Source organism: Selaginella moellendorffii, unplaced genomic scaffold (genome assembly GCF_000143415.4).
Source record: "Selaginella moellendorffii unplaced genomic scaffold, v1.0 SELMOscaffold_45, whole genome shotgun sequence".
In the NCBI taxonomy this organism is placed as follows: Eukaryota; Viridiplantae; Streptophyta; class Lycopodiopsida; order Selaginellales; family Selaginellaceae; genus Selaginella; species Selaginella moellendorffii.
The window spans coordinates 1,430,277-1,456,226 of NW_003314306.1; the positions used below are offsets into that span (position 1 = coordinate 1,430,277).

At 48.6% G+C, this 25,950-nt stretch overlaps 7 protein-coding genes and 1 long non-coding RNA gene across 12 annotated transcripts; 5 read left to right on the forward strand and 3 right to left on the reverse strand.

Moving 5' to 3' along the window:
• Window positions 1-1,104: 1,104 nt before the first annotated feature.
• On the reverse strand, window positions 1,105-4,005 carry LOC9656265 (F-box/kelch-repeat protein At5g60570). The gene is made up of 2 exons (XM_002980729.2): window positions 1,731-4,005; window positions 1,105-1,301 (listed from the first exon to the last, which is right to left on the reverse strand). Exon 1 carries the CDS (start codon window positions 2,955-2,957, stop codon window positions 1,755-1,757), a length of 1,203 nt encoding a protein of 400 aa, XP_002980775.2. The 5' UTR covers window positions 2,958-4,005; the 3' UTR covers window positions 1,105-1,301; window positions 1,731-1,754.
• Window positions 4,006-4,109: 104 nt separating this feature from the next.
• On the reverse strand, window positions 4,110-6,747 carry LOC9656622. 3 transcript variants are annotated; one of them, XR_002993640.1, is made up of 12 exons: window positions 6,685-6,747; window positions 6,414-6,444; window positions 6,287-6,327; window positions 6,018-6,148; window positions 5,808-5,955; window positions 5,679-5,750; window positions 5,497-5,573; window positions 5,150-5,401; window positions 5,028-5,092; window positions 4,716-4,921; window positions 4,457-4,624; window positions 4,110-4,394 (listed from the first exon to the last, which is right to left on the reverse strand). It is a non-coding gene; the product is annotated as an uncharacterized LOC9656622 (long non-coding RNA). The 3 variants fall into 3 exon arrangements; XR_002993641.1 differs by lacking the exon at window positions 6,685-6,747 and adding an exon at window positions 6,561-6,602; XR_002993642.1 differs by lacking the exon at window positions 6,685-6,747 and having other exon boundaries at window positions 4,110-4,272; window positions 4,348-4,394; window positions 6,414-6,582.
• On the forward strand, window positions 6,676-7,918 carry LOC9656623 (6,7-dimethyl-8-ribityllumazine synthase, chloroplastic). Of its 2 annotated transcripts, none has more exons than XM_002980598.2 (8): window positions 6,676-6,881; window positions 6,922-7,031; window positions 7,092-7,187; window positions 7,240-7,335; window positions 7,394-7,472; window positions 7,535-7,581; window positions 7,638-7,697; window positions 7,758-7,918. In XM_002980598.2, the coding sequence occupies exons 1-8, from the start codon at window positions 6,764-6,766 to the stop codon at window positions 7,815-7,817; spliced, it is 666 nt and encodes a 221-aa protein (XP_002980644.1). In that variant the 5' UTR covers window positions 6,676-6,763; the 3' UTR covers window positions 7,818-7,918. The 2 variants fall into 2 exon arrangements, with proteins under 2 accessions (XP_002980644.1, XP_024541488.1); XM_024685720.1 differs by having other exon boundaries at window positions 6,781-6,881; window positions 6,929-7,031.
• Window positions 7,919-8,161: 243 nt separating this feature from the next.
• LOC9656266 lies at window positions 8,162-10,887 on the forward strand. Its single transcript, XM_002980599.2, has 5 exons — window positions 8,162-9,365; window positions 9,559-9,713; window positions 9,771-10,128; window positions 10,586-10,696; window positions 10,757-10,887. The coding sequence occupies exons 1-3, from the start codon at window positions 8,252-8,254 to the stop codon at window positions 10,110-10,112; spliced, it is 1,611 nt and encodes a 536-aa protein (XP_002980645.2). The 5' UTR covers window positions 8,162-8,251; the 3' UTR covers window positions 10,113-10,128; window positions 10,586-10,696; window positions 10,757-10,887.
• Window positions 10,888-11,868: 981 nt separating this feature from the next.
• On the forward strand, window positions 11,869-15,289 carry LOC9656267 (rho GTPase-activating protein 1). Of its 2 annotated transcripts, none has more exons than XM_024685695.1 (6): window positions 11,869-12,447; window positions 12,878-13,465; window positions 13,705-13,825; window positions 13,975-14,094; window positions 14,166-14,396; window positions 14,827-15,289. In XM_024685695.1, exons 2-6 carry the CDS (start codon window positions 12,894-12,896, stop codon window positions 15,181-15,183), a joined length of 1,401 nt encoding a protein of 466 aa, XP_024541463.1. In that variant the 5' UTR covers window positions 11,869-12,447; window positions 12,878-12,893; the 3' UTR covers window positions 15,184-15,289. The 2 variants fall into 2 exon arrangements, with proteins under 2 accessions (XP_024541463.1, XP_024541462.1); XM_024685694.1 differs by lacking the exon at window positions 11,869-12,447 and adding an exon at window positions 12,588-12,669.
• On the reverse strand, window positions 15,060-17,877 carry LOC112350084. Its single transcript, XM_024685696.1, has 8 exons — window positions 17,798-17,877; window positions 16,867-16,907; window positions 16,634-16,802; window positions 16,004-16,047; window positions 15,754-15,951; window positions 15,390-15,695; window positions 15,232-15,327; window positions 15,060-15,176 (listed from the first exon to the last, which is right to left on the reverse strand). The coding sequence occupies exons 3-8, from the start codon at window positions 16,751-16,753 to the stop codon at window positions 15,140-15,142; spliced, it is 801 nt and encodes a 266-aa protein (XP_024541464.1). The 5' UTR covers window positions 16,754-16,802; window positions 16,867-16,907; window positions 17,798-17,877; the 3' UTR covers window positions 15,060-15,139.
• Window positions 16,860-17,861, forward strand: LOC9656268. The gene has a single exon (XM_002980601.2). It carries the CDS (start codon window positions 16,860-16,862, stop codon window positions 17,859-17,861), a length of 1,002 nt encoding a protein of 333 aa, XP_002980647.2.
• Window positions 17,878-18,272: 395 nt separating the features above from the next.
• LOC9656269 lies at window positions 18,273-21,711 on the forward strand. Its single transcript, XM_024685574.1, has 16 exons — window positions 18,273-18,603; window positions 18,688-19,014; window positions 19,237-19,455; window positions 19,518-19,610; window positions 19,676-19,875; window positions 19,934-20,013; window positions 20,062-20,175; window positions 20,232-20,275; window positions 20,330-20,385; window positions 20,443-20,501; window positions 20,558-20,707; window positions 20,766-20,910; window positions 20,966-21,046; window positions 21,102-21,182; window positions 21,248-21,326; window positions 21,390-21,711. The coding sequence occupies exons 1-16, from the start codon at window positions 18,408-18,410 to the stop codon at window positions 21,590-21,592; spliced, it is 2,127 nt and encodes a 708-aa protein (XP_024541342.1). The 5' UTR covers window positions 18,273-18,407; the 3' UTR covers window positions 21,593-21,711.
• The last annotated feature ends 4,239 nt before the right edge of the window (window positions 21,712-25,950 follow it).

Here is a 25,950-nt window from a genome sequence, read left to right on the forward strand (position 1 = left end):
TCAAAACTGATCGTCAGGAATTGAGGAGAAAGGTTGGCACTCGCGGCTATCACTCGCCATCGAGCTCGATGCAGCCTTACAAAGAGGAGACGACATCCTATCCCTTGCTCTGGCGTTCTATTCTGCAAACCTCGGCATCACAAAGTCTTCAAGGAAGGGGCGCTTGCAGATCTTACGATGCTGTTTGGATCCGCGCCTTTCCCTGCTTGCATGAGGATGCGCAGTTGAGGATGCTCTGCGGAAACACGGCCTCGATCAAGAACAGGATGATGAAGACAACGAAGAAGAAGAAATGACGACGAAGACGACGATGACGAGGAGGAAGGTTAAGCAGAGCATCGTCACTAGTTGTGATTTTTTTTTGTACTTATCTTTCTTATTTTTATTTTAATTTTGTCTTGTTTTTTCTAGTAGAAAGCGGTCTAAATGTGACTATGAAGTTATCATAGCAACGGCGGACTCCACCATTTCGATGACTTTGTTAGCAAAGAAGATGGAATGATTGAAGCGAGCAAGCAACCAAAGAAGAATGGGAGTTTCAAGCAAAAAAGGGAGGACTGACTGATTGAGCTTGGAAAGTTTTCCATGATGTGATCTGAGTCACAGCAAGACCGGGAAGGCACAATTAACGCGAGATCCAGTGTGAATCTCCCGGCCAGCCAGCCACACGAAAACAACTTAAAGAATGGAATTTGACCGGCAGCACATCAACCAATGCAAATATCCGACCAAACCCACGCGAAGTACCATGGAAGCTTTTTGACAAGTGACCAGCCACTGTTTCGAGAAGTGATTCCACAATCCACAAGAGATTCTCGGCTTGGATCCGAGAAGGATGGATGGATTTAAAGCCATGGAGACATTGAGAGAGACTTTCTCTTGCCTTCCAGCACGCCATCCATCCATCCAAAACTTGTCTGACAATGGTGGTCCGGGAGAGACGAATCAAGCAAAGAAAACCCACAAAATTAAGCAAAAACAGCGCACTAGGAGCGTCATAAACGCAAGCAGGGAAGCAATCGATCGTGACTTCAATGAATAAAATTCAAGCCACGGACCCACAAGGACGCAGAAAGAATCCACAGCCTCACAGCCAAATTCAGATGATCCACAGCAAGCAAAGACAATCCATGAGACAAAGAAGAAAAGAACACTCTAAAGAACAGGGAGGGGAATTAGATCGCCCACCTCTTGCCTTGTCTCTCTTAAGTAACCGAAATGATGATGACGATGATTGATGGTGGTCTCCATTGTTTACTCCAATTTGTCTAATGGTTGCCACGAATTCGATGACACGGGATCTGATCCAAGAAAGAAAGTTGCGTGAAAGAGAAAAAGAAAGGATCGGGATCATCAGGCGCAAGAACACGACAAACCAGAGCAATGCACAAAAGGCGAACCTTAAAAGGAAAAAACCGCGATGACTCTCTTTCCACAGACAAACACCACATCTATAGCTCGTGAAGAGCGCGAGCGAATTTCCCTGAGGATCTTTTCCGAAGACTAAACAACGCACTGAAAAGAGAAAGCTTCCAATGCCATCAATCCGGAGGAGCCAAATTCCCCTCCCCTGATCTACGCTAGGCGGCGGACCTTCTTTCCTTTCTACCAAAAAAGAAAGACGAAGAAATCCTCTACTCCAGCCTCCAAGACCTCTCTCTCTCTCTCTCTCTCTCTCCCCTGATCAGATACTTCGCTCGATCTAGCAAAGAAGAAGCGAAATTCCACACCTGCATCACCGATCGGAGCTGGAATCACGCCTTCATGACCGCGCAATTGTAGACGAAGTTGTCGCCGACGGGGCTCGCCTCCGCGACGCGCCGCCACAGCACGCCGCCGGATCGCGCCGGGCGGCACGCATCGATGAACGGCACATCCAGCTCGGAGCCGCCGATGAGCCACACCTCCTCCCCGACGCCCTTAAACCCTAGCCCCCATCCATGGGACTCGGCATTTGCCCGCCGCCCCGCCGCCGCATCCAGCACCGTCCACCTCCCGCCAAACTTCTCATACCTCTTCAACAGACCGTTGGGATGATCCCACGCGTACAGCACGTCGCCCACCACCGCCACTAGCGGCGGCGCCACCGAGCCTCTAAACCGCGACACGCTACTCTCCGGCCAAAGCCCCGGTATGACCGTCCACCGCCGAGTCCTGGGATCGAACCGCTCACCTGCCGTGACCGGCTGATCTCGGCCGTCCGTCCCCCCAATCACGTAAAAGCAGCCGTCCATCACGAACCCCGAGCACTCCTTCCGCGCGGTATGCATGGGCGGTAGCGCGCGCCAGCGCCCGGCGCCGCTGCAGTACACCTCCGCGTCGCGCAGCGGCGTGCTGGTCCCAAACCCCGCGCCGCCGGCCACGTACGCCATGCCGCCGAAGCTGGCGGACGCGAACTGGCACCGCGGCGTCGTCATGGGCGGCGCCGCAGACCACTCGTTGCGGTCCGCGCGGTACCGCCAGATGACCGGGTGCATCCGGAAGTTGTAGAACGAGGGCCCGACCACCAGGAGCTCCCGCCCGGCCACGAAGCACTCCTTATCGTTGTCCGTGAAGATCTGGTCCGCGGGAAAGGCCGGGAGGCGATGCCAGGCCATGAGAATTGGATCCAGCGCGAAGAAGGGGCCGCCCATGGCGAGCGTGATGTAGAGCCAGGGCTCCGAGATGCCGTCGTTGGATCGGATGGAGAAGATTTGGTCGGGGCGGAGGGCTTGATTCCACTGGCGCGAGACGAGGCGGAGGCGGGGGTAGAGTCCGCGCGGTACGCGCGCGAGGCAGCTCTGCGCCACGCCGCGCGGTAGCCCGGGGATCAGTGCCTGGTCTCGATCGGGCTCCTCGTCGGAGGACATTCTTTCTTGTTCTTCGTGCTCGTGAGCAAAAACCCTAAACCCTATTTCCTCCCCCGATCTTCCTCTGGGCGCGGCAAATCCATCGCTATACCCAGCGCCCTGATCCATCTGGAAGCTCTCCTCCCGGGCGATCCATCAGTCCGCGCGAGAATCTCGAGAAAAGAATGAATCGATCGATCCGATAGCTAGCTACCTACATTCTTGGCGTAGATTGCTCGCTTCACTTCCCAGATCTGCGCGATCGCTGCGAGAAAACAGGGGAGGGAGAAAAGAGTATGCCCAAAAGAAAAGTATAGCGGTCGACAGATCGTAGTACCCGGACTCCAGAGCTTAGGAAAAAGAAAAGAAGAGAGGAAGAAATTTAAAACACTGGCAAGATCCACTGCTGGGCTTGATTGATCAAGACGAGAGAACCAATCACTCGAGGATGCATAGAGGAGCCAGGAAGAACACCAAGACCAGAAGAAAAAAACTGGAGCGAGAGGAAAAAATCTCTTTCGCTCTTCTACTGTAGCTCCTGCTGCTGCTGCCGTCAATCTACCAATCTATCAAAATCTTAGCCCTGGTCCCCCTATCAAATCATTTTTTGGATGAGTCTCTGTGTTCTTCGTCTTCATGCTAGCAGTAGCGAGCGCGATTTCTTCCGGAATCGCGGCGGCCAGATTGGATTGGCTTTGCTCCCGTGCCCCAGACAATCTGGGCAAGCAAGAACGCGGCCGGAATTGGAGCTGCCGCTGTGCCTCCTGGCTCCAAACAAAATCTGTGCAGCGCGGGGAGCGAGCACAGCCCAGCCACTTGCCCTGCGCGTCTTGTGTGTGCTTTGCCGTGCCGTGCAAAGCAGAGGGCGCGAAAGGATAGAGGAGAGATTTGAGGAGGAAGAAGAGGCAGCCCTATAGCTAGCCAGTCTCGATTCACGAGCGAGCAGCGAAAGAAAGAGGAGAGAGAGAAAGAAAGAAAGAAAGCGCGAGAAATGCAATTGGGGGCAAGGAAATCCCTAAAATCTCTGGTACCGCGCTGCTCTGCTACTGCGCAGCTATCCAATCCATCCCTGCGCTGCTACTACCGCGGTACTGGCAGCACTGCACTGCGCCTGCTGTACAATCGCCCTGGCTGCCGCCGCCGCCGCCAATCTGCGAGAAAAGGAGCACAAGCTTAAATAAATGCCCAGACTCCCTGTTTGCCCTAAAAACAGGGGACCAATTTTGCCCTAAAAGCAGGGGAATTCCAATGTTCTCTTTCCCTCTTCTTTGGCAATCCAGATAGAAATGGTTTTCTGCAATTTAGTCCAGATAGAATTTCTTTGGCAATCCAGAAATGGTTCTCTTTTCTTAGATCCAAATGGTTATCTTTCCTTCTTCTTTGGAAATCTACCAAATCTTTTGCGCAAATGCTTTGATCGATTTTCTTTTCGCTCCATCTAGTCCTGGACTCCACATTGAATGCGCGGTGTTAAAACCTTTTAACAGCAATGGCTAGAGCGGCATGAAAATCAAAATACCCGTCGCTAGTCTCTCTCGGTTCATGTGTACTGCGATGTCCCTCGCGCTGCGAAAATTTCCACCATTATAATCACCATTTGGAGCGATGATAGTTGCGGTCACACTCACCTCTCGAGTCGAGCAGCGCAGCGCGGTGGTGGTGGTGGTGGTGGTGGTGACAAAAAAACTCTCAGCTCCATCTCCACAGCTCCAGTGCTCCAGGCACAGTCTTTTCACCTCCCTGATTGGTTTTTACTCCTTGTTTAATCCTCGAGTGGAGAAAGAGAAGATCGATCCCTGTGGAGAAGTCAAAGCGGAGCTCGTCAAACTGGGCGAGACTACGAATGCGAATTTAAGCTGGGAGTGTGTCGCAGTTATGAGCACATACCTGTGGAGCGCAAGAATGTCCTCTCAAGGCTCCCCCTCTGAGATGCTGTCGCCGGCTAAGCCAGCAAGCCCCGGATAGCGACCCTCGTCGTCGGCGACGGCTCCAAAATTCCACATTGCGAGTTCCAAGTTTTCCAAGTTCCAGCCATCCGGTCCGGTCGAGAAGAAAGCAAAGCGTCTCTCTCTCTCTCTCTCTCCTCCGGCTACCTGTGTATACGCCCAAGTTAATACGTCACTCAATCGAGCGAGAAAACGAGAGAGAGAGAGAGGAGAGAGAGAGAGAGAGTGAAAAACGAGAAAAATTCTCACGCACCGCAGCTTTGATGCCAGAAAAATCTCTCTTTTGATCTTTTCATCCTTGATATCCTTTCGTCTTCCCTGCCATTTTCAACCACATGTCGAAAGATTTCGAAAGCAAAAATCGGAGATTCTTACGGAGAGTCGTGAGTGTTGAGGCGTACCAGCACCACCACTACTGAGCAGCAGCACACAGCGAGGCGTGTTTCCCAGCTATTATGTTGTTTGTCCGAATGACTCCAACTTTTTTGGAATCAGGAACGCACGCAGATGACAAGGCTGGGTGTCGAATCTCAGTCGTGTTGTTGTGTGTGTCGAGCTGGTCTGGTCCGTCCATGATAATGGAGGAGACTTGGAGGAAAAAGATGAGAGCTTCCCGGTTTGACTTGCCTGGCCAAAGAAGAAAGTTAGATAGATGGAGAGATAGAAAGCGTGCAGGCAGAGCTATGAGCTACTGCGACAGTAATCAAGACACATATACATACGTGTAGCGTGTTCCAGATAACAAGACTTCCTTTCTCGTCAAGGAGCTCTGCCCAAGGCCCGAGTTAAAGGGCGCCCTCTATCAAATCAGCAGCTGTGAGTGTGTGGAGCATCTCCAGGAAAAATCAAAAGGGAATTTTTCTTACTTGGTGATGAGGTAAAAGCGAAGCTATGAGGAGTTTACCTGGGGAAAGGACGGAATTTTTTGTCATCCGGACAAAGCATTTGTACTTTTGACTTGGATAGATTTCCTGGACTGCCAAAACATTTGTCCAAATTCTAGAAATAAAGGATGGAATGTTTTGCTGCTTACACGAAAATGTGATGCGGTCCGAGAAAGCCGTGACGACGAAACGCACGAAAGCTGACATTCGTGGCATGACTTAAGCTTATCCAGCCTCGGAAACACAAGAAACGTTTTTGTTGCTCTTGGAGATAGAATTTCCATGGCTGGATTTCAACTAGAAAGAAAAACAAGTCAGAATCAAGAGAACCTCACGGAAACGAACAAAGGTGTCCTTACTCCAAGAGAGATATGAAAAGATGTGCTGGAGATGCAACCACTACAGCGTCATGTGTGCACAAGTCCAAAGGAGAGCCATCGTGATCGACTGGAATTCTTGATCAGACCATATCTTTTGGTTATAAGATCCACTGCAGAAGAAAACAAGTTCGTCAAACTTTCAAGAGAAGAAAAAAGTACTGCATAAAAGGCATCGCGACTCGTCTGGAAAGAAGCATCCCAAGTCTCATAAAAAATTTCCAATCCTCAAGAAAACAGTAGATTCTTACCATAAGCTCGTCATACTTTGGAAGTTTTTATACGGTGATGTCTGGAACACAAAACGAAATAAAAGGAGTCACGCAAACAGAGAACTGTGATTCTAAGTTCGCTCGAAAGAAATTTATAGAGACTCACCACTATAGGTAGCACGCTCAACGCTCTTAATCTACAAGATGTTCAAAGGAAACTAGAAGTTAGCATCAGCCGAGAATTCCTTCTTCGATCTAGCTTGATCTAGAGGAAAAGTTCTAAGGATCTCGAAAGAAATTTAAAGGAACTCACCTATAACAAAGGAAAGAAATTTGTATAATTCAAACGCTAAGCTCACACCAGCTAGAGAGAAAATCCCTTCTTCTATTTAGATTCTAGCTTGATTTCTAGAGGAAGATCTCCAGAACCTACTCACCTCTTCCATCAGCAAGGATCTACCCGCATTTCCTCCCTTACCTATTTTTGCGGGCTAAAAAACCCTAAACCCTAAAAAGATGGATGCCTTGCGAGCTCCTCCTATTGTTGGATGCCCATGCCCGACGCCAACGATCGAGAACTCGCCGCCATCTCTTGCATCGCTCAGCCGGATTGGATGCAAATTTCCGCGTCTAGGTACTGCGCTGTGGAAATCCTGGCTGATTCTGGCTTGTAGAGATCAGCAGTGTGAGATCTAGATGGAGCAGCGCCCGGATCCATGCCGTCGCCAAGGTGAAGGAGATCGAGGGCTCCATTCTCGCCGCTGATGGCCTTCGATTCGCTGTGGTGAGTAGAAATTTTTCTCTTTGGTTTGTTCCTTTCGTGATTGATCGTGTGTCACTCCAGGTTGCTGCTCGATTCAATGATATAATCACAAAGCCTTTGGTGGCTGGAGCGCTAGAAGCTTTCCATAGGTACTCCGTCAAGGAAGAACACATCGAGGTAAAGGGCTCGTGGTCGTTTTTTTTTAGTTTTTCTTTTCTTTGTTCTTCAGGTGTTCTGGGTTCCTGGAAGTTTTGAAGTTCCTATCGTCGCACAGACTCTAGGAAAATCGGGGAAATTCGATGCAGTAGTCTGCATTGGTGCTATTGTAAGTGCGATTTCTTCTCCTCGTCTCCTCTTGATTTTTCTTCTTCGTTTTTTCGAAGGTGAGAGGTGCTACAAGCCACTACGACGCTGTGGCGAATTCTGCTGCGTCGGGAGTTATGTCGGCATCGCTGAATTCCGGTACTCAATCCTTGGTTTTTCTCTCATAGTTTTTTGTTGTTTTTTTTTTTTTTTTTGCTCAGGAGTTCCATGCGTTTTTGGTATTCTAACTTGCGACTCCATGGATCAGGTTTGTCTAGAATTCTTTATCTCAATTCACCAGGAACAATCTCACTATCTCTGCAGGCGTTTGATCGCGCCGGTGGCAAAGTTGGGAACAAAGGAGGCGAAGCTGCCATCGCGGCGGTGAGTAATTCATTCATTCATCGCTAAACTAGATCTTTCTTGACAATCTTTTCCGTGTAGATCGAAATGGCATCGCTGCTCAAGCATCACGTCCACAAAAAACTTGTAAGGAGTGCTTGAAGATATCAAGTCTAGCTTCCATTTTTCTTTACCACGGATAAAATCATGGATCTTTTTCCGAAGTCTTCGCTAAAACTTGATCAAAGGTTTTATGATAACAATGAAGCGCTAAAAGGTCTGCCACGTGGCAGAAATGGCTGTGCCACGTTGTGGTGATCCTAACCGTCGAATTTGCTAGGGTCGCAACTGACGGTGGATGTTTGTTCGCTCGCCCGCCCTTCTTTCTTCAATGCGCAGCAAGAATCACTTTTGCGGTGGTGGTAGCGGTGGCGATCATGGATGATGAATCATCGCGGGGATTTCACGCTTCTAGGGTAGGAGGAGGAGGAAGAAGAAGAAAGAGGAGGAGGCGCGGTGCCTTGAAGAGGATTCTCTTGCGGCAGCGAGCAAATCGGCCCAAGACTCGAGGCGATGACTACGGGTGAGGGATCTTGATGCGAAATATCATGCCCTGGGGAAGGATCGCATCGATCGCCACGCTCTCGCGCTCACCCTCCTCGTCGGCGCCGATCGAGATGGGTGCGTGCTTCTCAAGAACAGAATGCCCTTGCGAGGCGAGGAGGAATTCATCGGTGGCGCCAGCGGCGGAGATCTCCGGCAGCACGCATTTCGTGCGCCTGTCCGGGCTCGCGATCTCGCCTTTCACTGCGAGGGTCCGGATCGCATTGCAGTTCAAGGGGATCCAGCCGGATCTAGTGGAGCCGCAGTTGCAAGATCCATCGGCTTGGCTGGATTTCGAGAGGTTTCCAGTGCTGGAGCATGGATCGGACACGATCTCGGGCTCATCGGACGCGATCCTTGACTACATTGACAGGAAGTTCAAGCAGCCGCCTCTAATCCCATCGTGGAAGCTCAAGAAAAAGATCCGGCAGTGGATTGCATTCGTGAGGGACGTTTTCACTCCTCTGGTCCTGGAGGCCTGGAAGAACAAGGATCTGAGGCTGGACAACGATTTCCACGCGAAGTTCTCCGCGGCATTTGGGAAGCTCAACGCTGGGATCGCCGAGAATTCCAGTGGGGGGAAGTTCTTCATGGGTGCAGCCATGACAATGGTGGACGTGTACCTGGTTCCATTCCTGGAGCTTGTGGAGCCTCTCAAGTTCTTGCATGGGATCAACGTTGGCGACGAGAACACGAAGCTAGCGGATTATATCCGCGAGATGGGAAGCTTTCCGAGCTATTCTCCAGTCTCGGCAGACAAGGCAACGCTCCATGGCTTCGCTTGCAAAGAGCTCGAGGATCGCTCGCAGGGCGCTCCAGCAGTCGCTTACACCGTGCTCCAACACTTGAGTATAGTCCGCCACCTTGAGAGGCTTGTGGACGTTTCGGACGGGGTCAGAGATTTCTACCACGGCCAGGGGAAATCTAAGCAGAAGAAGAAGTCTAAGCCTCAGGTGGCGCAAAGGGGCTCAACGATGATTCAAGTTGGCATCGCCACCAAGCTCAAAAATGCTGCCAGGGACTACGATCGATTGCTGGCCTTGATGCAAGAGCACGCTCAGATGGAGGAGAAGGTCATTTTCCCCGCGCTTGAGAAAGCCGAACGAGGTGCGTATCGTGTGTTTCAGCTGAATGTGAGCGCTAGGAAGTTTTACTTGAGAGATCTTCCCACTTGCATTTGCAGATGGAAAGACTTTTGAGAGTTTGGCACAGTTTTGTCCGGTACTAGAACTTTTCTCGAGGTTCTGCTGTTAGCTCTTCATCGATGTTCTTACAATTTTGTTGGTTCGACTTTGAGCAGGGGTGACGAAATTTGCAAATGAGGATCACGCGAGAGATTTTCCGATGATGAACGGCGTCCGAGAAGACATCAAGACTGTGATGGTTTTAGAGCAAGGCAGTTTCTCGCACATTGAAGCTTTAAGTGCTCTCGCAGACAAGCTGCGGACTCTCAAGGTAATTGTTTTGTTCGCAGTTTTTTCTTCGTTTTAGAGCTGATTCAGTTTTCTCCAGGGTTCGACAGTGAAACATTTCCTTGACGAGGAGAGAGAGCTGTTGCCGTCGCTGGAGGTTGCCGGTGTGGATGCTAGGAAGCAGGAACTTTTAATGGCTGACGGGCTAAGCTTGATGGGAGCCTCTCATTCACATCTCCTCCCCTACTTGCTCTCCGCGCTGCTGCCCCACGAGATTCATCAGTACATGGTATTGCTGCAGAGATCGTTCAGAGAGCAGCAGGGCAAAGTGGAAAGGGTCGTGACCATTCTTCGCTCTGACGACGAGTTTCAAGGCGTATGGCAAATCGTGCAAGACAGAGTTCCACTTGTGGCCGCTGATTCTGTTGTCGCGAGTCCTTGAACCCTCTTCAGAACAGGTTCGGCTTTCTCCCATTTTGTTTTCTTCCCTTCGCAGCTTTTCTGCCTGTCGTGGTGTGTGTCGTCGTGAAGTTTTTTGTGTAGAGTTATCGCCCATGCAGGTGTTTGTTTCGTTTTCTCAGAGTCTTTTCAGTCCACGGCTTCGTTCTCTCAGAGTTTCACCGCGGAGGGACTGGTCAGTTGTCTTGCTTGAGGCTTGGAGTTCTTTCCTCGGGAACTTTGGCAGGCTTTCTTTCCGTGCCTGGGTTATTTTGTGGCGTCGTTCATCAAGACCACCACCACCGCTTGCTTGCATCGTCGACTCGTCGTGCGGTGTGTGATGGTGGTCGTTATTGATCGACCACCTACAGGCTACAGAAATGAATTCAGGATTTCTCGGGTTTTCATGGGAAGCATCCAAGCTTGCTAGCTATTTGCTGGGAAGCGTCTTAATTTGTGTGTCGGGACCACCCACAGATCTGGCTGGCTGGGCTGTGGGATGAGTTGGTTTTTCAGCTTCTTTGTGCTGCGAAGAACAGAGGATCCGACAAACGAGAGGCCGTAGCAATCGCCCAAGTCAGAAATAAGGTGGGAATTTATTGACTGATTGCTCTAAGCACTGCATCACTTTTGGGAAAATCTCTCCAGGTGGCGGAATGTCGCGAGTGTGATCCTTTTGGAGCTTCTGTTGTGAGCTTTTGGAGGCGAGTGAAATGTGTATGTACATTCTCTAATGTCCCATAGGGATTATACAAAACCTTACAAGCAAAATTGTTTGAGGCACGAAAAATTTGGTGTTACTCGTGGTCAAGTGACTTCTATGTGAAACTAGAGCCACCCATTGGTGAGTTCCATGAACTTTGGAGAAGTTTGCTCTTACCCTCGCTTTCATCTTTTGAAATGGTTCTTCTCTATATGTGATTTAGGTGGTGGTGACTGCTGCAAGAGAAGAGATGGGTCATGGGTGTCAAGAAAAAAGGGAAAGGCGGTCAGAGAAAGAGAAAGAGAAGCAGGTAGAGCAGCCTTTGGGGCGCTGTTTTCTTGCTCCAGAGCCAAATGTATATAAGTTTTTCTGCCCTAATTGCAACTGCCTAAATGTTTTTAAAAATGACGAATATTCTTACAAATTATGCTCTGTGAAGCCCTAAAAACAGGGGATGCGTGTAGCTCGCGGCATTTGTTCGTTTTCGTCGTGCAAATGTAAGAATTGATGCCGGGGGATTGTTGGATCATCCGCGGCGTTATTTACACGGAAGATTGATGAATCGGCGATGATGGGGAGAAAAAAATCCACTATCCAGCTACGAACCAATTAATTTCGCCCATGCGCTATTTTGCCCTCTCTCTGTCTCCCTCTGCCCTAAAGGTGGATTCCCTACCAAGTTTCGCGCATTCATTCGGCTGGCTGCCACGTGGACGCCTGGGATGAATGGGTCCCATGGCCATAGCATGGTCATGCTGATGGTGGTTGGCTTCCACGATCGAATGAGCCCATGACGTGGACTGGTCCGGCTGCCGTACTTATACCCCGTTCGTTTTTACCAGTCTGGTAGGAGTCGTTTTCACACCGGCGGCGTTTATATTATGGAGCGCGGGTGTTTTAACAGCTTCCATTAATGGCTGTTAAAAGAGGGTAAAAAATGCTAATTTTTTAACCATTTTAGCCGACGTGGCTGCCATCATGCCCATGTCATGTATGTGTATGGGCATGTGTATGTATGTATTTTATTTTTTATCGTAGCTAGGAGGTTTGGCTATGGCGGAAGGCGCAAGATTGAAAGAAAAGAGAGATAGATGCCGCCGACGATCCAACAATGAGTCTCTGCTAGATGATGGCGTGGTGTAGAAGCTCCTCCTTCTCGATTGACTGATGGATTGATCTCACCGCCTTGTTGCGCTCTCTCTTTCTCCCTCTCGCTCTCACAGAAATCTTTCGCTTTCTTTGATGTTTTGTGGCTGATTCATGGCCGCTGCCGCAAGAAATCCTCGATTGAGTGGACCCAGGCCGCTAAAGATCGAATCAATTGCGCGCGGCACCAGGCTTGCTTCCAGATTCATCCACCAGTCGATCGAGTGATCGCTCGTTCTTCAAATACTCGCCTCCTTCCCCGCTGCCAGGGAGTAGACGAGCATCGCAAGAAAGAACAGGGGACCCTCCCATCGCTGTTCTTGCCGATATTCTTTCTTTCTTTCTTGTTCTTGTTCTTGGAGTTCTTGGTGCTCAATCCGGGCGCGTTCTAGAGGGTTTTTTCTTTTTCCTTGCGACAAAGACAAGGAAGAATCGGTGACATTCCAACAACCAAGCTGGAAATCCCGGCGGTCGACGGCGTCGGCTCCAGGTATGTAATCGCTCCCTCCAATTCGCTCTTCTACCTGCATTCTCGCCAATCTTCCAAGATCGCTGTTCTTGAGCGTTTCCTCGGCAATCTCTTAAGGAATCGCGAAAATCTTCTCTCTTTCTCCCAATTCTCGCGTGATTCTACGTTCTTCGCTGGCTGGCTGACACACGAAGCAATGAGGATCTTGGTCTGGTTTCGTGGCTCTTCTTCCAAATTAAAGCTGTCAGTAGCGATCTCCTTGCGCTGGAATTGGATTTGTTTGCGAGCAATTCATAGCTTGGATTTCTTGTCCCATCCATTGCTGTCCTTGGCTTCTTCCTTCTCTTTCTTTCTCTCTTTTTGTTTATATCATTCCTTTGTTCTTGAGAACTACTATGTAGATTCTAGAATGGAAGAAAAGTCTCTAACTCGATCGATCCATCGCTTCCAGGCCGTGGGCGGGCTACATGAAGCAGCTGAGATTGAAAGCCCAGAGCCGGCTCTTCGGCAAGATCGATCCCGCCAGCTCCGCGGATTTCTCCTACGTCGATCCTCCTCCACCACCTCCAAACTTCGCGGCCGCCAGCTCCTCCGCGAACTACAACTCCTCGACGCTCTCGGCGGTGCTGGAGAGCGATCGCCATGAGAGAAAAGAGGAGGAAGAACAGGGAGAAGGAGAGATCCATCGCCAGAATCAAAGCCACCAGCGGCACGAGAGTATGTGCAACTTGCTCGACTACGAAGAACACATCATGCGGCGGAGAGATCAAATGGATCTCCGGCAAGAGATCGAGCTCAAAGATGGCGACCAAGATCAGCTTCCGGTCATCGCTCTCATGCTCACCACCCTCCGCCGCTCGCTTCTCACTTGCGCCACCATTGACGATCACGAAGGTGGCGGCTCCGGCAATGGAATGGACATAAGCTGGCCGACCAACGTGAGGCATGTCACGCACGTCACCTTTGATCGATTCAATGGTTTTCTCGGACTTCCCGTGGAGTTCGAGGTGGAAATCCCGAGACGAGCTCCCAGCGCCAGGTACGTACCTTTGATCTTCTTTCCTTTGGTCTTTTCTCTAGTTTTTTTTTTCTTGCTTGGTTTGTACTCCCGTTTGTTTGGTTGTTTGGTTTTTGACTATACAGTACTCCTTGTTCTTGGTGTTGTTGTTCTTCGTGGTTTTCGAAGTTTGCCATTTGTTTATGCTTTTCTAGTTTTGGTGGTGGTTCTCTATAGATGTGGAAATGTACTAAGTTCGCGTTTGTTGTTTTACCTGGCAGTGCGAATGTTTTCGGTGTTTCTCCCGAGTCCATGCAGTGCTCGTACGATTCCAGGGGCAATAGTGTACCGACCATTCTGCTCCGGATGCAAGATCGGCTTTACAGTCTCGGTGGACTCAAGGTGAGACCTGAGCTTTTATGGATTCCTTCCATCGCTTTCAGGTGTTGGAAGTACTCGAGAATTAGTCCGAGTAGCCGCAATATTTTATTGCTTTTTCTTTTCTCCTCGTCTTTGTTGCTTACTTTTGCTCTTCGTTTCTGTTATTCCAGGCCGAAGGCATCTTCCGCATAAATGCTGAGAACAGCCATGAAGAGCATGTGCGTGAGCAACTCAACAAGGGCATCGTACCATTTCATATTGATCTCCACTGCCTAGCTGGTCTCATCAAGGTACATATCAAAGTTCTCCTTCCTTGTATTCTCTAGCTTGTCTGATCGACGGATCCACTGGTGCTAAACAGGCTTGGTTCCGAGAGCTTCCAACTGGCGTTCTCGACACACTCTCGCCGGAGCAAGTGATGCAGTGCCACACCGAGGAGCAGTGCGTTGCGGTGATCAAGCTGCTCCCACCCATGCAAGCAGCGCTTCTCGACTGGGCCATCAATCTCATGGCCGACGTCGCGCAGGAGGAGGCTTTCAACAAGATGAACGCTCGCAACGTTGGAATGGTCTTCGCACCAAACATGACACAGGCAAGCTTTTTTCTACTTTTAATTTCTCGCGAGCCGTCTTCTTCTTTTTATCTTTTTCTCGCCGAGCACACAGTCAAGTCTTCCCTGGAAATGCTTTGTTTTTTATCCTTTGTTCCGGACAGCATTTGGATTTGTTTGGTCGTCGCGAGTCTTTGTTTTCTCGTCTCGGTTTTTTTTTTTTCCTTTCTTGTCGCTCCTTTTTTTCGTTCTTTGAGCTCTCGCAGAGCTCTCCAGAGCTTCGCTTTAGTCCGTTCAGGCATTTCAAACGACTGATTGATATGCGGGACTTTGAAAATTCCCGTTTGTCCCTGGCGTGGCTTCGATTCGTGAGCTTTTGGGTGTCTTCCCAAGTAGATTTGCAAGTGCTAGAATTTCTGTTCCTTCGCTTCTCACTGTCTCATCTCTTTAATTTTTATTCTGCTCCGTTCAGATGGCAGATCCGTTGACAGCGCTCATGCACGCCGTCCAAGTGATGAATCTCCTCAAAACGTTGATCCTCCGGACGATTCGAGACAGGCAAGAGGTTCTGCTGGAATCGGGGCCTCCTCTCTCGCTCCAGCCGCCCCCTCGCCGAGACGCCACCAGCGAGTCGAGGGTGGTGGCGAGCTTGAATCCCGCGAACTCCAACTTAAACTCGAGCTCAAACGCCAGGGGCCGCGAAGATCACTACGATGACTACTCCCACTGCGCGAGGTCCCACTCCAAGCAGTCCAGCATCTCCAAAGCTCGCGGAGGTAGCCTCGTCAATAGAATCGATCAACACGTCGAGAGAGTCGAGGCCTGGTAAGAACAAACAGCAAACGAATGAACGCTACAAAGGAAGAGCCGAACGAACCTTCTCTTCCGGACGAATAAAAGCTCCCACCATTCGTGGGAAGCACCATACAGGTTTTTCATTTTTTTCTCCTTCTTCGTTTTTTGGCACCTAGCACTGCAAAAGAAAAAATAAGTAAAAAAGATTGTCGTTTTTGACAGGATCAACAAAAAGCTTACTTGTTTAACAGTAGAAAAGAGTTCTTGACGAAACCAGCAGCTAACTTCACGCTGAAGTGACAGCTCGTTTCACCGCAAGGAACGTTCGGAACATTCCCTGGCCGCTTCCACAGATTTCCATGCACGAACATAAAACCATGTCCTGGAGCAAACGAGCTCCAAGGAAGAAGAATGTCGTCGTTGGGTTTGATCTTCTCGAGAGATGTCGAGGCTGGCAGAGCGATGGTTTTCCACGAGCAAGGAGCGACGAGCATAGAGATGGAGTCCCCGTTCTCGCCCGCTGGAGCAGCGCCTTCCTCCGGCAGCCTGCGAGAAAAGAGTGTGAGAAAGCCATCGCCACCACCACCGGAGCACGAACTCATACTTGTAGCTTTGAGGCTCTCGGTGCTGGAGAAGGCCGCGAGTGGGCTGGGAGTCGTGGCATTCGTCTGGGCGACGGTGGTTTTGCTTGGGGGATTCGTCACCAGCCTGGAGGCCAGGGATTTCTGGATCATCTCCGTGCTGCTGCTCACCGAGGGGACGCGAGTTTTCAGCCGGAGCCACGAGCTGGAGTGGCAGCAAGCTGCACCGAGGATTTCCATTAGAACACGAGCAAAGTCGATCATAAACCATACCCGGTCAACCATCTTTGGAAGTTCCTCGCAGCCGGATCTAGTCCCTGCTCACAAGCCCGAGACAAAGTTGTCAGATAAGAATTCGAGCGATCAAGGCGCAAGCTTTTTCACTGCCAACCGAATCAGTGCTCTCCTTTACGTCATGCAACTCGCGTCGGCTCTCGTCTGCGTTGGGTTGTCGGTCACTCGACTTTCCACTGCAGAGCTCAGCGGAATTTCCACCAAGAACAAGAACCAAGACTACGCTCTCGGTATTTTCTACTCGCTCGTCCTTGCCGAGGCCTTGATCTTTCTAGCGGAGAGAGCTTACTGGGAGTTTCAAGTTGGCTACAAAGGACTGGTTTCTAGGGTGACTCGGGAGTGCCGGCTCGGGACGGATCAAATCGACAACGTCAAGCGCTTTTACTATGAAGTATACTCGGACTGTCTCAAAGGCAGTGTTTTCGATGGACTCGGCATGGATCTTGTGGCCTATGGAATGGATGATCTCCAGGAGAACAACGCAAGGGAGCAACTCGGGGGCGCTTGTATCCTGCTAGCGTTTCTAGAACGGGAGGACCTTGCAGAGGAGACGATGAGGAGAATCGGAACGAAACCGGGAGTTATAGAGCGGCTGATAGAAATGCTTACTTGGAAAGAGAAGTACGAGGAAGATATCCAACGAGTGGCTGCACAGATTGTTTGCCAAGTTGCCTGCCAGAAGAGCGTCTCGTTTAGAATCATCGCCATCGCTGGAGCTTTGGAGAACATTGCCTCCCTTCTTCATGACCGCCAGCTTCGCCTGGTTGGTCTGCGAATCCTGAAGAGAATAGCCACGGATCAGCAAAACTGCATCAAGATTGGAAACACTGGCGGCATGTTACCGATTCTCGTGACTCTGATCGAGATCAAGGACGGGTTCGAGCTGAAAAAAAAGGGAAGAGATGAGCTTAAGGTGCTGAAGAAATCGCTCCAGATTCTAAAACGCATGGCGACAACAACAGGCTACCAAGGGAAGCTCTTGCGAGAAGACATTGCAAAGGTGGTGTTCACGATCAGGCACCTAAGAAACATCCTCGAGCACGCACAAAACCATCCAGTTCTACAAGAACTCGCTCTCGACATCCTCACGAACCTGGCTCTGGACGACTGCGCGAGAGAAAACATCGGCAGCACGGGTGGGATCATCCGGAACATCCTCCAGATCTTTCTACAAGGCACGGAACAAGCGACTGCAAACAGCAAGCTACGTTTGTGCCAGAAAGCTGGCGAAGCACTCAACGTCTTGGCGCTGAGAAGCCCGGGAAACTGTCGGAGAATGTGTAGAGGCGACGAGAAAACTCTGGACCAGATAATCGCCAAGCTCGCGGACAATCCAAAGCTCGCGACTCGCGCGGCGAAGATCCTTCGCAACCTCTGTGCGTTTTTGAGCCAGGAGGAAGCGCGTAGAGTGGCGACCTCCACGCCAAAACTTCTAGAGTTTATCCTTGTCGCGGAAGGAAAAGAGCTAGAAGCGGCTCTAGGACTAGCAGCAGCCACAGTTCCACACTCAAACAAATCCTCTCTAGACAAACACATCGACTCGAGAGCTCTAGCGCACAAAATCGCGGGGATTCTACGCCGACCACCGCCCTCCCACAAGCTCTTGCGGCTCAGGCGCTACGCTGTGGAGCTGCTCACGGTTCTCGCCAAAAGCAGCGAGAGATTCAAGCGAGAGATCCAAGAAGCGGGCATTGCAATGCATCTAAGACAAATGCTGGACACGATCTCGGACGTGGAGAATTTCTACACCTTCTCGGGGGAATTCGGACTCACCAGGCATGTCAAGACGATGGAATGTCTTCTCGCGCTCGCGCAGCGGGCGCTCGAAGAACCCTAAAATATGGCGCCCTAAGAATATTCCAAACACTCTTGGAGCGGTTGCGATTTTACCCAGTTCTTTTGAATGGTATAGATTTGTCTTATCTGGTTTCTTTTTCCTTTCATCATAAAGAACTGTTAGAAAATAGAATATGTCAGGACCATTATCCCAGCATATACCCATGTGGACCCTTTGTTTGCAACTGCCTTGCAAATTGATGCTTGTGCCAACAAGTACAGCAAATAAGAAATTCAATTATAGAGCCACTCCAAATTTCAAAAAGAAAGGTGTGGTCCAAAGGGTCAGAGAATAATATCGAGCAAGGAACATTCCCTTGCGAATATACTAGCATCTGGTGGTGGAATATGCCTGCTCCGGCCTTTTATACTGGTCCGAACGCTCAGAAATAATTTGTAGGGTTTTACAGTTCTTTCTTTTGTGCCGCGATTCGATCGATCGTCACGACTGGGCGCATTGTGATTGTGATCGATTCTTCAGCAGGGATTTCGGGAGCGCGCGGTCGCGGCGGCATTGATTTCTCCTTGCTCTGCCGCGAGCCGAGCTATGATCGTCCTGATATGGCTCCTGCTGTGCATCACCGCCGGGGCCGTGTGCGTGATGGAAAAGCTCCAGGAATCGAGCAAGACGCGGTGCTGGAAGGAGGATCTTCGATGCCTGGCCACAATGTGGTTTGGGAGGATCAAGGGGGAATCGCACAAGCAGCGCCTCGATTCCTTCTACAGCTCCCAGGCCAATGCATGTAAGTTCCAGTCCCTCCCTTTTCCCCCAAAATCTTCCGATATTTCCATCCTCGGCCGAAATTTCTCACGATTCCCTCCTCCAGATGATCACTTCCGCGCGGGATTCCTCCACGGCCGCGAGCAGATGCTGGCTTCTTGCGCGGCGCGCCTCCGCGGATCATCCGACCTCGTCTGGGTTGACTTGGGCGGCGGCACTGCTGAGAACGTCAAGATGATGTCCAAGTACATGGACCTGAGCTCGTTCCGGAAGATCTACGTCGTGGATCTTTGCTCGGCGCTGTGCAACGTGGCGGCGGCAAAGTCCAAAAGATTTGGTTGGAGTAACGTCGACGTGATTGAGGGCGACGCATGCGAGTTCCAGCCCCGAGGCCAGGCCGCGACACTTGTGACCTTCTCCTATTCATTGTCAAGTAAGTGAAGTGTTTGTACGAGAACTTCTTTTCTCCTTTGTCTCTTCGCTGCGTTTGCTTTCGTTGCTTGTTACATCGACAGTTGGTCTTTTCTGTGCGTGTGTTTCATTGATCAACAGTTTTTTCGCATTGCTGGACTTTTTATATTGTTTCCTTTGGCAGTTTCGATGTGTAACTGTCGCAGCTCGTTTATAATCGATTGGACTGTTTATTCTTTTGCAGTGATCCCACCATTCATGAAAGTGGTGGACAAGGCGTTGACTTATCTCGCGGATGACGGGATCATGGGTGTGACAGATTTTTACACCTCCGCCAAGTATGATAAGCCCAACCGTCAGCATTCGTGGCTTAACCGCTGGTTTTGGAGATCCGTGTTTGACTTGGATGGCATTGACTTGGGGCCGGAGCGCAGAACCTACCTGGAACACAAGCTCGAACCAGGTGTGGTATGTCGTGGTTTGTGCTTTCATTTTCTAAAGCTTAATGCACTGGCTTTGTTTTAGTTTGTGAGTTTAATGGCAGTGGGAGAATTCCTTATGTCCCAGTGTTGGAGGCTCCCTACTACATCTGGATTGGTCGAAAAATCGGACGCCATGGTAAAGGGGGGCTCGTACTAGTGTTGATTGTCGGCAGCTTAGCTTTTCATTCATTATCTTTTCAGATCAAAACTTGCAGCGGTTTCCGATAAGGGCCTCGGATGATTTGGAAGCCAAACGTCCAAGCTCGTTCCCTCCAACATTTCTGTACTCCTTGTCGTGGGAAGATCCTCGTGAAGATGAGAAGGTTTTGGACATTAATCCATCAGACGTTGTCTTGACACTTACTTCTGGAGGGTGCAATGCTCTGGATTTAGTCCTTCAAGTAAGTCATTTCTCTTCCCTCTGAAGTTTATAATCTCAACACCACCACATTTTGTCAGGGTGCGAAACAAGTGGTTGCTGTTGATATGAATCCTGCTCAAAGCTACCTTCTTGAACTTAAGCGTCTGGCAACAACGAGGTAAAGCCTCTTGAAAATTCTTGATTTCCTCACATCTGAACTGTGCAGGCTTTCTTTTGAGGATGCCTGGAAAATGTTTGGAGAGGGCGTACATCCAACCTTCGAAAGTTTGCTGGAAAAGGAACTCGTTCCCTTTCTTAGCCAGGGGGCTGTGAATTTCTGGTAAGTAGCAAATTTTCTTATATCTCCGTGTGAAGAGCTGTGTTTATTTATTCCAGGAGAAAAAAAGCCAGGTACTTCAAGGATGGATTGTACTACCACGGTAACATGGAACTTACTCTATGCTATGATGCCTCTAATCTACAAAGTTATGCAGGTGGTATGGGTCGACTCATTCGAGCAGTAAGGGCGCTTGCAAGGCTTACACGAAAGGTTCTTCCAGCCAAAATTTTGAGCAAGGTTATCTGAATCTGTTGTTTTTCTTCACAGGAGCGCTTCATCGAGTCTCTTGTTAATGCGCCCACGCTACAACAACAAAGAGAGCTCTGGTATAATGCATCCGCATGCACCAAAAGTAACTGTCTCACTTTGATTGCCTGAGCAGGTTCGCTTGTGTAGGAAACTGGCTATCACAAGCTGGGATTTTTGCGAAGATGGTATCTTTCTTCGTGACCAACAGATTCACGATGTGGTTTTGTGCTGGAGTGTGCAAAGGCCAGCTTCGTCTGCTACGCAAGGAGGGCAACTTATACAAGTAAGACATCGTTCTCAGGCGTGATTCTCATTGAACCACTTGTCCTTTGTTTTCACAGCTACATTGTCCGCTGTCTAAATTCAACAGCTGCGTATTCACATCTCCGGGACAGCAACTACTTTTACCGCTGCTGCCTGACTGGGAAGTTTTCATCCAACTGCTGTCCTCGTTTCCTGGAAAAGGAAAACTTCCACAAACTCAAGGTACTACACACGAACGACTTGCCATGGATTTCAAGACTTTTGAGCTGTGTTGCAGACAAGCCTTGCTGCGGAGGAGTGCCTGTTGATCCGGACAGCCACATTTGTGGAGGAGCTTTCGAAGCGAATGTACACCAAGGTACGGACCTGGAACTTCTTGTTTGGTGAAATGCTGTGTATTGCTTGGTGCTCAGGTGATTTTGATGGACCACGTCGACTGGCTAGAACAAAGCGACGTCGATGTCCTTTGCAAAGCGCTGCAAGCACATGTAATTGTAAGTAGTTGCGAATTTCCACACCCTCGATCACCTCACACTTGTGATTTCCACTTGGTTTTTAGCCTGGAGGCCGCGTGATCTGGCGCAGTGCGTCGCGATCTCCAAGCTACGCCAATTGCATCGAGAAATCTGGATTCAAAGGTTCGAAGTTCTTTCCTTTTTGGAACTGTTTTTGGAAGCTAAAAACCAACTGTTTCTGCGCAGTGATCCAAGTAGCAACGAGCAAGGCTTACATGGACAGAGTAAACATGTACGCGAGCTTCTTCGTGGCTGTTCGCGTGGGTGGATTGGCATCCATCAAAATTCCAATCCATCCATCATCGAGGCTTCACGATCACAAGCTGGATCCTAAAGAACCCGAGTCGCCGGACTCGGTGCTACCAGCGCCATTGTGGATCGAGATTTGATCGATCATTCCTTCCTCTTCTCCACTGACGTCTATCGATTCTTTATATATAATTGGAACATAACCATTGTTAATCAGCCCAAGGAATATATTTGGCCCAAACCATATAAATTGACTATCCATGATGGGATCTGCACAGCAAACTCCCGAAGCAGAGGTTATGTAGAATTTGCTGCATTGTGTTAAACATGCTGTTTGAGCATATAAAAAAAAATGGTGGTGATACTCCTTTCATGGCGAAAAACTGCAGCCACCTTTGCAGGACTAGGACTGCTTGCCATGATCAATTCTTGTGGTGGTCTGTTTTGCCACCTTTGCAGGACTAATTCAGGTGCAAGCTGATTTGACTAAAATAATATGAACCCCCTACCAGGTATTTTGCCATGAAAGCCAAAAGTGCTGAGCAACACTAGACCTGGCAGCAGCAACAAGAATAAGAAGTATGGAAGTATAGAATTAAAAGTATAGAAGAATAAGTAAGAATATTGGCTGAATTAGCCTTCTTAACATCAATCTTTAAGATTTAGACGATGGATTGATCCACAACATCACCAGAATGTAAATATGTTTTAAACTTGCTTATATGGAACATTAGATGAATTTTTGAATTAATTAGCAAGTCCAAAATGCAAACAAAATCCCCCACACTATGAAATTGTCTAAGGCCTATAACATTGTGAAGACAATGTAGCACCACCACCTCTTTTCAAAGACCATTTTGCATATAACAACTTAAGGAAAACTTTATCACCAACTTTGTACTCTTGATGATGATAATGTTCATTAGCTAATCTTTTATCTTGTTCTTGAGTTTGTTTCATGTTTAACTTTGTCAACTCAAATTTATCTTGTATATCCTCCAAGAAATAAAAAATATAAAGCATCCAAACCAAAGGTAAACTTAAACTCATGGAATACTTAAGAAGCTCATAGCCATATATTAGCTTATTAATGAGCATTATTATGAGCAAATTAAAGTGTGTTTACACTCTGGTGATGTCATGTCATGATGGAGCTATGATTTGGCTTCACCTAATTGCTTTCCAGCCTCCACCTATGTATCTGGCATTGCAATTGAAAATTAAACCAGAAGTTTCTTCGTCTTAGCACCAAGGAAACAAAAGTTGGGTTCAAAACCATAAATTGTTTATTGTGCACTGTCTTCTTGCCAAAGCTTCGTCATCCTGCCAGTAAGACTTATGCAGCTCACTAGCTCTTTGGTTCTTGGACACTGATGAGGACTGTCACCACTTTGATTTGGATTGCTATGACTTGCACGTTATTGTTGGCTTTGTACATGATTACAACGCAGCTGCTCAACTCCCCCTGCTTAACCAGCATTTAAACTGTTAATAGAGACCGCAGCGGATTCATCCAGACCGCTGCATGCCTCGTCAACCTGTGCCTCCCCCAGCCCAGCAATCGTCAGAGATAATCCCGGGGAGGAATGCGGCATAGGTAGTAGTCACCCTTGTACAAGCTCCAACAAGCTGCAGGAGGACGAGCTTCACTATGAATTCCCCCCTATGCCCAGCATCCACATAGCCATTGTAGCAGCCCTTCAGGAACAGCTCTAGAGCAACTTCTAGAGGTTCGGCCACAAGAACACTCATGTGAGAAGCGACAAGAAGTGGCTTTGAGCACTCCGCGGGCATATCTCCAGGCCCGCTGATGCAAGTGATAATACTCTGGATGGGTACGTACCTTGAACATCTTGTTTGAACGTACCTTTGAAATGCTGTGTATTGCTTGGTGCTCAGGTGATTTTGATAGACCACGTCGATGTCCTTTGCAAAGCGTGATCGTAAGTAGCTGCGAATTTGTACACTCGAGAGTCTCGAACACCCTCACACTCACATGGGCCATTTTTTAGCAAAACTACTTATGCTAAGTCGAATTTTCGAGACAAGAATTGCAGTTGCAGAATTTTCGAGTTAGTTTCGGGCGCGGTTGCAGGGTCATGCCATGGCCGATCTTTCACGATTGCCATGCCCTCCCTCCTCCCAGGATCTTGAGGATGACCCAGCTGGTGCTGCTCTGTTTTCTTGCGACACCACGATCGCTTTGCGGCCGACGCTATTCCTGAATGGTATCAAGGCATAGCAGATTATCTGGCTACCGGCGAGTTCCCTGCTGACTTTACTGCCACCGAACGCAAGCGACTTATTATCCAGGCTCGTCCATACTCTCTCCTGCATGGCCAGCTCTACATCCTCGCGTGACGACGTTCTACGCCGCTGTATCCTTCCTCACAATGTCATCACTTCATGCCATAATTCACCTTAAGGCCACTTTTCATCTGAGGCAACAATTCGTTTGGTTCTTCAAGCTGGCTATTGGTGGCCAACGCTTCACAAGGATGTTGCTACCTATGTTCAGACCTGTGATCCCTGCCAGGGTGCTGGTCGCCCAACTCACCGCGATCTGATGCCGCTTAATCCTCTGCTTCTGGTGCTTCCTTTTGAGAAGTGGGGCATCGATTTTGTGGGACCGATCAAGCCGGCCAGTCATCCTTCCTGTTGTCGCTACATTCTCGTTTGCATGGACTACGTCACAAAGTGGGCCGAGGCTGAAGCTCTCACGGAAGATACAGCCAAGGTTGCGACTTTTCTTTACAAGAACATCATCATGAGATTTGGCTGCCCTTTGGAGCTGGTGAGTGACCGAGATACTCACTTCATCAATCAAGTGATCGAGACCTTGGTGGAGAAGTATGGCATCGCTCATCGCTACCACCCTCGTGCTTGGTGCGCACCAACAAGATATGTGTGACATCACCATGAAGCTCGCAAGTGCTTCTCGCACAGATTGGGATCACCGTTTGCTCGATGCACTCTGGGCATACCACGTTGCTTACAAGGTCACCACCAAAGCTTCACCGTTCCATCTTGTTTATGGACAAGAAGCCATCCTGCCGCTTGAGCTCGAGATTCCCTCTCTCCGTATGGCTGTCTTGGACAACTTGGACTGGGACAACACACTTCAAGCTCGACTGGACATGCTTCTACACCTCGACGAGCGTCGACTTCTCGCTTTCCAAGCTCGCGAAGCATGCCGCAATGGTATGATCGTCATTTGCGTGCTAAACATTTTTCTGCTGGTGGTTCTGCTGTATGATAGCAAGCACTGAAAAAAGCATGGGAAACTACGTGTTCACTGGCTTGGGCCATATTGCATTGTTGAAGTTTTTTCTAACGGCTCAGTCCAGCTTGAAGATTTCAGTGGGAACTTCTTACCAACTCGTGTCAATGGTGCTCGCTTGTGCAAGTACCATGAGTGAGATGAAGCTGCCATGGAGTTATGTGCTCTGGGACGAGGTGGGTGGTGATGTAGATTCCAACTTTAGTCATGTCACCAGTGGGATTGTATGTAATGTATGTCTGTCCTGAAGATTACCAAGAGGGAGTGGACCTGGGCTATGATGGTGCTGAGGCACATCAAGAAGAAGCTATGCTGTTGATGAGAAGCCAAAAACCAGCCTAAGAACCAGACACTCTGTGCTGCTGACCTACACAGCAGCAGGGCTGCCGGGGTTTCTGGTTCTTGGGCTGATTTTTTGCTTTTCGTTCTCTTGTTGATGTGCCTCAGCACCCTTCAAGACAAACATCTTTATTCTTTATATATAATCCCTTTTTACTTCTATCCTTCTAACTTCCCCATCATAACATGGCTAAAGTTGGAATATTCTCTCAGTTCTACATGCACCATTCACGACTTGATTTTATCAACTTTTACATAGTGCATCACAGTGTTCATCTACAATTTCCTCTGGCTTCAAAATGCTGCACAAGCTTAATATGGAAGAAATTCAAAAAGTTTTAGATTCAATGGAAAGAAAACTCTTAGAAAACAATTTAATTTGTGCAAAATGGGCAAACCATATTATATCGTTCAGTATTATAACTTTATATTACAGAACTACTACATTACTTCACCTAGGGAATTTTATAGGAATTAACCAAACATGAAATTTCATTATATATATTTTACAATTACAACTTTAAGTATCCAAGTGGCATTATAATAATTACTGCCTAACTTGGTTTAGTTTCATAATGCCATACAAAATTATGTTCTATGAGGATGGAGCAAATTGATACTTCACTAATTCATAATAAGGAAGTGTTTTAAGTGTATAGAATATAGAAATATACATATTTAATAAGCTTAATAACCTCAGATTATATATATGAATGAGTGGTCCAGATTAAAATCAATTTGACAACTATGAAAAACTATATTAATAATTTTATATGGCATTGTCATATCGTCACCTCCTCTTTAAATGATGGAAGTGAAATAAGATTGTCCTATCGATAAGTTGAGATTTGCAGGAGGACACACTATTGAATTTGTAGG

What these genes read in the sequence shown, in the direction of transcription:
- LOC9656623 (XM_002980598.2), top strand. Translation starts at nt 6,764, where the DNA reads ATGGATGCCTTGCGAGCTCCTCCTATTGTTGGATGCCCATGCCCGACG. An exon ending in ATGGCCTTCGATTCGCTGTG is followed by an intron (nt 7,032 to 7,091) that starts GTGAGTAGAAAT and finishes GTGTCACTCCAG; the next exon opens with GTTGCTGCTCGATTCAATGA. An exon ending in GTCGGCATCGCTGAATTCCG is followed by an intron (nt 7,473 to 7,534) that starts GTACTCAATCCT and finishes TTTTTTGCTCAG; the next exon opens with GAGTTCCATGCGTTTTTGGT.
- LOC9656267 (XM_024685694.1), top strand. Translation starts at nt 12,623, where the DNA reads ATGAGGATCTTGGTCTGGTTTCGTGGCTCTTCTTCCAAATTAAAGCT. An exon ending in AGACGAGCTCCCAGCGCCAG is followed by an intron (nt 13,466 to 13,704) that starts GTACGTACCTTT and finishes TTTACCTGGCAG; the next exon opens with TGCGAATGTTTTCGGTGTTT. An exon ending in ACAGTCTCGGTGGACTCAAG is followed by an intron (nt 13,826 to 13,974) that starts GTGAGACCTGAG and finishes CTGTTATTCCAG; the next exon opens with GCCGAAGGCATCTTCCGCAT.
- LOC9656266 (XM_002980599.2), top strand. Translation starts at nt 8,252, where the DNA reads ATGCGAAATATCATGCCCTGGGGAAGGATCGCATCGATCGCCACGCTC. An exon ending in GCTTGAGAAAGCCGAACGAG is followed by an intron (nt 9,366 to 9,558) that starts GTGCGTATCGTG and finishes GACTTTGAGCAG; the next exon opens with GGGTGACGAAATTTGCAAAT. An exon ending in ACAAGCTGCGGACTCTCAAG is followed by an intron (nt 9,714 to 9,770) that starts GTAATTGTTTTG and finishes AGTTTTCTCCAG; the next exon opens with GGTTCGACAGTGAAACATTT.
- LOC112350084 (XM_024685696.1), bottom strand. Translation starts at nt 16,753, where the DNA reads ATGTTCTCCAAAGCTCCAGCGATGGCGATGATTCTAAACGAGACGCTC. An exon ending in CGAGAGCCTCAAAGCTACAA is followed by an intron (nt 15,696 to 15,753) that starts GTATGAGTTCGT and finishes CTTTTCTCGCAG; the next exon opens with GCTGCCGGAGGAAGGCGCTG. An exon ending in TTATTCGTCCGGAAGAGAAG is followed by an intron (nt 15,177 to 15,231) that starts GTTCGTTCGGCT and finishes TGTTCTTACCAG; the next exon opens with GCCTCGACTCTCTCGACGTG.
- LOC9656265 (XM_002980729.2), bottom strand. Translation starts at nt 2,957, where the DNA reads ATGGATCAGGGCGCTGGGTATAGCGATGGATTTGCCGCGCCCAGAGGA.
- LOC9656269 (XM_024685574.1), top strand. Translation starts at nt 18,408, where the DNA reads ATGATCGTCCTGATATGGCTCCTGCTGTGCATCACCGCCGGGGCCGTG. An exon ending in CGAAGCGAATGTACACCAAG is followed by an intron (nt 21,047 to 21,101) that starts GTACGGACCTGG and finishes CTTGGTGCTCAG; the next exon opens with GTGATTTTGATGGACCACGT. An exon ending in CGCTGCAAGCACATGTAATT is followed by an intron (nt 21,183 to 21,247) that starts GTAAGTAGTTGC and finishes CTTGGTTTTTAG; the next exon opens with CCTGGAGGCCGCGTGATCTG.
- LOC9656268 (XM_002980601.2), top strand. Translation starts at nt 16,860, where the DNA reads ATGTTACCGATTCTCGTGACTCTGATCGAGATCAAGGACGGGTTCGAG.